This window comes from Lycium barbarum, chromosome 9 (genome assembly GCF_019175385.1).
Source record: "Lycium barbarum isolate Lr01 chromosome 9, ASM1917538v2, whole genome shotgun sequence".
Lineage (NCBI taxonomy): Eukaryota > Viridiplantae > Streptophyta > Magnoliopsida > Solanales > Solanaceae > Lycium > Lycium barbarum.
The window spans coordinates 85,971,879-85,979,105 of record NC_083345.1 but is presented as its reverse complement, the minus strand read 5'-3'; the positions used below and the strand labels follow the sequence as shown (position 1 = coordinate 85,979,105).

Here is a 7,227-nt window from a genome sequence, read left to right as displayed (position 1 = left end):
CTCATTATAAACTCTGCCATAAGGTAGAGTTAAATTTGATTTTTAGTCCATTACAAGTAATCTTAATTTTGTGAGTCATTATAAACTCTGCCTCATCAAACTCTGCCTTAAGATCATTACACAAGCTTCTATAATATGATTAGTATATTTCTAAGTTTGCAAGGGAAAACTCTACCTAAGGTAGAGTTTAGAGTAAAACTCCACCGGATAAGACAAAATTTCACTGCAAACTCTCCCTTATCAGGTAGAGTTTTAATTTTTAGTCCATTATTATGTTACACCTCGGAAATCCCAGGTTTGTTGCCTTGGAAATAGACCAATGCGAGTTTAAGATGAACATGAAGTTTTTACGAGATTAAGGGAAGTATTAGATAACTTAAGGTGCATACCATAAGATTTTGAAGTTGTACAAATATGTGAAATTTAGTTTGTTGAAGGAAGTGAAATATAAGTCGTGTTCGGAAAGGTTTTCACTATAATTGAGATAATTTTTATTTAGAATATCTTGAGAAGCTGCTATAGGGCCTATTGTATGGTTAATGAAGTATTATGTAAGTGCCAAGGAGGCTCCACGAGGATTGGAAGTCGAATGAATCATCGAGAGAAAGTTTCGTACAACTGGGAGTTATACTGCCACTTATACGGTCTGTATAACTTTATACGGTCCGTACAAGGGGGTCCGTATAAATCGACCTTTACAGAAAGGGACTTTTCCATGGTGGTGTTATATGGTCCACTTATACGGACCGTATGATATTATACGTACCGTATAAGTGGTCCGTATAAATCCATCGGGCTGAATTTTTACTTTTCGTATAAATAGAAGACCTTTGTTCATTTATTTCATTTTTCATCTTCCACAAGTCTTGAGAGCTCAAAACCCTTCTCCAAGTATATTCCACCCCAATCCAAGAGAAAACAAAGATCAAGAGGCAAGAATCAAAGTGTTCATGTGTTAGAAGGCTTCCTAGGGTTAGTAGACTGCAAGAGATTCTTAGGTATTGAAGCTAGGGTTTTCACCTAAGTTGATAGTTGCTACAACGCTCATTCCCATGACATAAAAGGTTAGTTTTCATGCTTATTTCATGTTATCATCGATGCTTGGTTGTTGAAGAACTTAGGTAGAAGAAGAAAGTGGAAAATGAGGGCTCAATGTAACTTTTATGATGTTTTTGAGTAGTAAGCTAACTTTAGTCGTGATTCTTAGTATGATATGGATATAATCTTGTTATGGAAGGTAGTAATAGTGATAAGGAAGCATTGTATGAAAATGTGCTAAAATGGGTATGAGGTTGTTGGTATAAGTTGAACATAAGGATGAATTGTGAAGACTTAATGGAATGTGATTACTTGATGATGATATTGTGGACGTTATTGTGGATGTTTGGGAGTTGTTTTTTAATATGGTGGAAGTTGACGAAATAGAGGAAATGCTGCCCAATTTCCATTAGATCATGAATTATTCTAGTTTTAATTTAAGAGTGTCATTAAAGCTTTACCATGGTATGAATCCTTCTAAATGTAGATTGCTCAAGCTTCGATAGTGAATGTTATTTAGTTAAGAAGACAAAGAGGTATGTAAGTCTAACCCTTCTTTCATTAAGGCACGGTTCTTTTGCTATATATCCTTTCATGAGTTCCATAATGCCTTTCAAATGACTCCATCTCTAAGATTACCAAAGCTCATGATTTCTCAATACTTTCACGATACTAGAACCTCCTTCATATGATAGTTGATCCTCTAAGGATTGATGTAACGAAAATGATGATAGCAATGATGTTGATGATACTTATGGACTTTGATGTATACGTGTCTAAGTATGTATGACTATTATGTGACACCGAGCTTATATGGCCGGGTATGATATCTATCACGCGCACACCACTGCAGTTGGGTACGGATAACACTGAGCGTTGGTAAGGCCAGGTATGTATAATCACCGAGCCTTGTCATGGCCGGGTATGTAAACTACCGAACCTTCATGGTCGGGTATGATATAGATACGAATACAGGTATAAAAACGAATACGAATATGTATATATATGTATATATGCATGAGTAAGCATTAGAAATGGAAGATCCCTATGAAAGACAAGTAAGTAGATATGATGAAGGCCACTAGAGGTACAAATGATTCTATCACCTCCTGATTCTCCCATCTTATGCTATTTCTTATGCTGTCTCTTATGCTTCTGCTATGATGTTGATTATGGTTTACATACTCAGTACATTATACGGCCGCAGGTGGACAGGGAGACAGGCTCGATCCATAGATTTCTTTTCAGGGACTACATAGAGGAGATCCATTTCAGAGCTACAGCTTTTGGGTATTATTCTTTTGTGTACATACATATGGGCATGGCGGGGCCCTGTCTCGCCTATATGATGTGACATACTCTTCTTAGAGGCTCGTAGACAGTTGTGTATGGTTAGATGTCTTGTAGCCTTGTCGGCTCATATTTTGTATATCATTTTGATAGTCCCGTCGGCTTGTGTATATGGATATGGGCATTGTTATTGATGATGATATAAATGCGTTGTTGCCCAATGAGATTAGCACTATTGATGTATGTAAATTATGAGTAAGCCATGTGGCTCATCTAAATGTGAATATGAGAGTACGATAAGAGGTGCCCGGGTGGGTTAGCACCGGGTGCCCGTCATGACCCTCCGATTGGGTCGTGACAAAATTAATCTTAATTATGTGAGTCATTACAAACTCTACCTTAAGGTAGAGTTTAGAGTGAAACTCTACCGGATAAGGCAGAATTTCACTGCAAACTCTACCTTATCAGGCAGAGTTTTGGTTTTTAGTCCATTATTAGTAATCTTAATTATGTGACTCATTACAAAATCTGCCTTAAGGTAGAGTTTTAGAGTCAAACTCTATCGGATTAGGTAGACTTTGACTACAAACTTTGCCTTATCAAATTCTGCCCTAAGTAACAGAAGAACATTTTGTGGAATAATTCTCTTATTTATATTGTAAGTGGTCATGAGGGATTTGAAAATGAATTAAATTTGATTTTTAGTCCATTATAAGTAATCTTAATTATGTGAGTCATTATATACTCTGCCTCATCAAACTTTGCCCTATGATCATTCCACAAGCTTCTATAATATCATTAGTGTATTTCTAAGTTTGCATGGGGAAACTCTGCCTTAAGAACTCACATGCAGACTTTGACTGTAAACTCTGCCTTAAGTAACTTAAGAAAATTTTGTGGAATCTTAATAAATCTGATAAGTATGAGGTCATGAGGGATTTGGAAATGAAATAAATTTGATTTTTAGTACATTATAAGTAAACTAAATTATGTGAGTCATTATAAACTCTGCCTCATCAAACTCTTCCCTAAGTAGCAGTGAAACTCTGCCGGATCAGGCAAAGTTTGACTGCAAACTCTTCCCTAAGAATATTATAAAGTCTGCTTTAATGGAGAACTGTGACTAACTTTATTACAGTGGTCTTTAAACGTATTTAATGTGTTTGACTGGCACAACTAATCAAAAACTGTATTTATTTCAGTCATACTAGATATTAATTCATAATGTTAAATTTATTTGACTGAAAAATCAATTTACACTATAAATAAGGACTTCACTTTGCAATATCAGTACATTCTTATCTAAATCTTTCAAGAGAAAAACAAAAATGATTCCATCTTTTGAGAAAACTTTGACAAAATCATATGTCCGTAATGATGACTTTGTATGTGTAAATTTTAGAAATTAACTTTTTTTTTCATCTGATTTTTTATATTTCCAGTATTCTTTAATTTTTGTAATTTTTTTCATTTTATGCAGATTCTTCCAAACAGTATATCGGAGGAACTTCCAGATTATGAATGTGAAGCCATCGTAGTTTTTCATCCCCGTGCATTCAGGATGACATTCAAAATTGGCGCTTACAGGCGCCTTTATAAAGGCTGGAAACATTTTATTGATACCATGGATCTCAAGGAAGGAGACACCCTGTGTTTCCAAATTTGCGAAACCAACACTGGTGTTGGCTTTATTGTTGAAAAGAAACCAGAGATCGTTGATGTAGATTAGTTTTTTTTTTTTTTGAAGAAATTAATGATCCTCATAGTATAGGATCATTGTATCTTTTTTTTTTATAATATTAATGAAAGAAGTTTATTTCTTTTTTATTTTATTTGTTGTTTTATTTCCATTTTTTATGAGTGAAGCCATTTTTAGTATATAAATCAAATTAACAACAGAGTAAAGAATTCAGTTATGCCTCAAGGCTTAAATTGTATTAAACTTATGCCTTATTGTCTGACTTGCCTTACCACGTTGTAGTATTTGAGATAACAATTTTGTTTTGTCCTTTTTCTCCGGCAAAAAGTTGTTATACCTGCCACAAGAGGCACAAATTATAAAACTGAATAAGTAAGATTGCTGTGTTTTTCCCAATGTTTTTATGAAACACAAGTGCTGGAAGATAGAAATTTAATAAGAAAGAAGAAAAGAAGTAATAGAGAAAGTATAATTAGGCCAAAAAACATAAGTTCTTTTCAGATTATACTGCTGTGAATCTTACTTATAGCAAAGTTTTGCCTTTTCCGGAGAACCAAATGTTAATATCATCTATATTATATTCATAAAATATTCTATATAGCATCTTATAGCAATTTTCTTTTCCTGTATCTTCTTGCATATGGATGGAGAGCTCGACTGTGGTTACATGTTGCCTAGAGTGTCTGAATAACTTGCATATACCATATCTGTATGTGTACTTTGTTGTTTCTCCTCTTGGACGGTATCTTTTTGTTTGATTTCTTCCACGTCTGATTTTGTTATCAGGTGGGTTTATTTTGATATCCTTGATATTTTGTGGAACAACCCACGAGTCTTCATTTCCAACTGATAGGATTTCACCTTTATACGTCTCTTGCCAGGCTTGTTTCTTGAACCAGTCTGAACAGTATGTAGATTTGTTGAAACTTCTCTTCTCTATAACTGCCATGGCATGTGTGCATGGTAACTCATCAGTTTGGAATTCCAAGCAGTCACAACTCATGTCTTTCAGGTTTACGTTATATTGATAACCTTCATATTTCATGACAAATTTGATAGCAGTGATATTTTCTACCTATGGAAAGTAGTAATATAAATGAGTGAAGTTAGGCCTGAAGTGCTAATCTTTGTCTTCAGATTAACTTTGAAATGGCATAATTTTTTTTTTCATGAACCAAGTGCTGGTAAAATAAACTGACTTTCATTTGTGAAGCCTCTACTTATCCTGATCAGGCAGAGTTTGACTGCAAAATCTACCTTGAGGTGGAGTTTTTGTAGGGAAACTCTACCTTAAGAAAGAACTTCAGTAACTTTGACATGGCATAACTTTGTTTTGTTTTTGCATGAATCAAGTATGGGTAAAATAAACTTACTTTCATTTGTGAAGCCTCTAATTATCCTTATGAGGAAGAGTTTTAGTGCAAACTCTACCTTCACATGGGCAAACTCTTCCAAAGGGTAGAGTTTTTACGGGGAAACTCTGCCTTAAGGCAGAACTTAAGTAACTTTGAAATGGCATAACTTTGTTTTATTTTTGCATGAATCAAGTGTTGGTAAAATAAAATTACTTTCATATGTGAAGCCTCTACTTATCCTTAAGAGGCAGAGTTTGTTTTAGGATGAGTCAAGTGTTGGTAAAATAAACTTAATTTCATAGTGAAGTCTCTACTTATCCTTATCGGGTAGAGTTTGATTTTAAACTCTATCTTATCATGCAAGGTTTGATAAAACTGTGCCTTTAAGGCAGAGTTTAACTCCAGTAACTTTGAAATGGCATAACTTTGTTTTGTTTTAGGATGAGTCAAGTGCTGGTAAAATAAACTTACTTTCATTGTGAAGCCTCAACTTATCCTTTCAAGCAACATCATTTCAGCCCAATATGTCAGGTCACGGGATGGGCCTGCTGCAACCAATCTTCTGTTGTAAAACCAATTTTGTAGATTATTTTGTATGTAATCTATACATGCCAATACTGGAAGCGCCCTTGCTTTCCTTAATACAGACTTAATTGTCTCAACATTGTTTGTTGTAAGCATGTTGTAATGCCTGTTGGTGTGAAACGAACCAGCCCATCTTTCTGGTGGTTCTTCTTTTATGTATTCTGCAAATTTTGGGTCAATTTCTCGTATATGTGTCATGTAGCTCTCAAAATCTGCCCGTTTATATGTAGTTGTTGCATTGTAGAATAGGGCTAGAATCGCTTCAGATGGGAAATATTTCTGCAGGTTTTTCTCCATGTGGTAGATGCATATTCCGTGCTGGCAATCTGGATACACTTGGCTGATTGCATTTGCAATTACTGAGTGAAAATCAGAAAGAATTGATAGGTTTTCTCGCGTGCCAAAAGAAAACTTTAAATGTGTGAAGAACCACCTGTAGGAATCATTGTTTTCAGAGTCTGCAATTCCAAATGCAAGAGGGAATATGTTGTTGTTTCCATCCTTTGCTACTTCTATCATGAGGACACCACGATATTTCAATTTCAAAAACGTTCCATCCACCATCATTACTGGTCTGCAGTGTTTCCAACCTTCAATTCATGCACCATAAGCGAAAAAAGCATACTTGATATTAATAACTTTGCCAGGATTTCTATGTTTCATCATCTGAAGATATTGTGGTAGCAGTTGGTAGTTCTTTTCTGGGCTACCTCTTATCACATCGTAAGCATATTGGAGGAAACGCCATGCGTTGTGGTAACCAATGTGCAACCCATATCTGTTTCGCATTTCATCAATCACAAATTTGGGTGTTACTCTTGTAATGTATGGTGCACTAGATCTGTTATGTACTCTGCTATGACTTTGGATATTGCATTCCTCATGTCAGAGGTGATGAAATCTATAGAACAACTGTGTTTTTTTTCATACTTAATCACTTTGAAAAGTCCTGATTCTTTCAATCTTGAACTGTGGAAACACCAAATGCAGTTTGAGTCAACACATTTGATGTAATACCTTTGTGTGCAAGATTTTTCAACCTTGTACTGTTGATGACGTGTAATGGCAATGTTATTCTTGCACTTCTTGACAACATCTTTGTCTTTGAAGAAAGTACCAACTTGTATTTGATCAATTGATGCACTAAGAGTCAGAATTATTGTTTTAGTTTGTATTCTCTTCCTTTTTAGTATCTTTCTTTGGTTGTATGGTTGTATTTCTGTTTGCTGAACTATTGGGTTTGGAGTCAAAAATAAAATC

The 7,227-nt window shown here is 35.0% G+C and overlaps 2 protein-coding genes across 2 annotated transcripts; one reads left to right on the top strand and one right to left on the bottom strand.

Moving 5' to 3' along the window:
* The first annotated feature begins 3,626 nt into the window (after window positions 1–3,626).
* On the top strand, window positions 3,627–4,281 carry LOC132609051 (uncharacterized). The gene is made up of 2 exons (XM_060322878.1): window positions 3,627–3,713; window positions 3,809–4,281. Exons 1-2 carry the CDS (start codon window positions 3,657–3,659, stop codon window positions 4,055–4,057), a joined length of 306 nt encoding a protein of 101 aa, XP_060178861.1. The 5' UTR covers window positions 3,627–3,656; the 3' UTR covers window positions 4,058–4,281.
* Window positions 4,282–4,550: 269 nt separating this feature from the next.
* Window positions 4,551–6,531, bottom strand: LOC132612015 (uncharacterized). Its single transcript, XM_060326365.1, has 2 exons — window positions 6,001–6,531; window positions 4,551–5,102 (listed from the first exon to the last, which is right to left on the bottom strand). The coding sequence occupies exons 1-2, from the start codon at window positions 6,529–6,531 to the stop codon at window positions 4,551–4,553; spliced, it is 1,083 nt and encodes a 360-aa protein (XP_060182348.1).
* Window positions 6,532–7,227: the final 696 nt, after the last annotated feature.

Excerpts from the sequence above, each read along its gene's own strand:
- LOC132609051 (XM_060322878.1), top strand. The coding sequence starts at position 3,657 with ATGATTCCATCTTTTGAGAAAACTTTGACAAAATCATATGTCCGTAAT. Across the intron at positions 3,714-3,808 it reads ATGTCCGTAATGATGACTTT|ATTCTTCCAAACAGTATATC; the intron begins GTATGTGTAAAT and ends CATTTTATGCAG.
- LOC132612015 (XM_060326365.1), bottom strand. The coding sequence starts at position 6,531 with ATGGTGGATGGAACGTTTTTGAAATTGAAATATCGTGGTGTCCTCATG. Across the intron at positions 5,103-6,000 it reads GGAAAGCAAGGGCGCTTCCA|GTAGAAAATATCACTGCTAT; the intron begins GTATTGGCATGT and ends TACTTTCCATAG.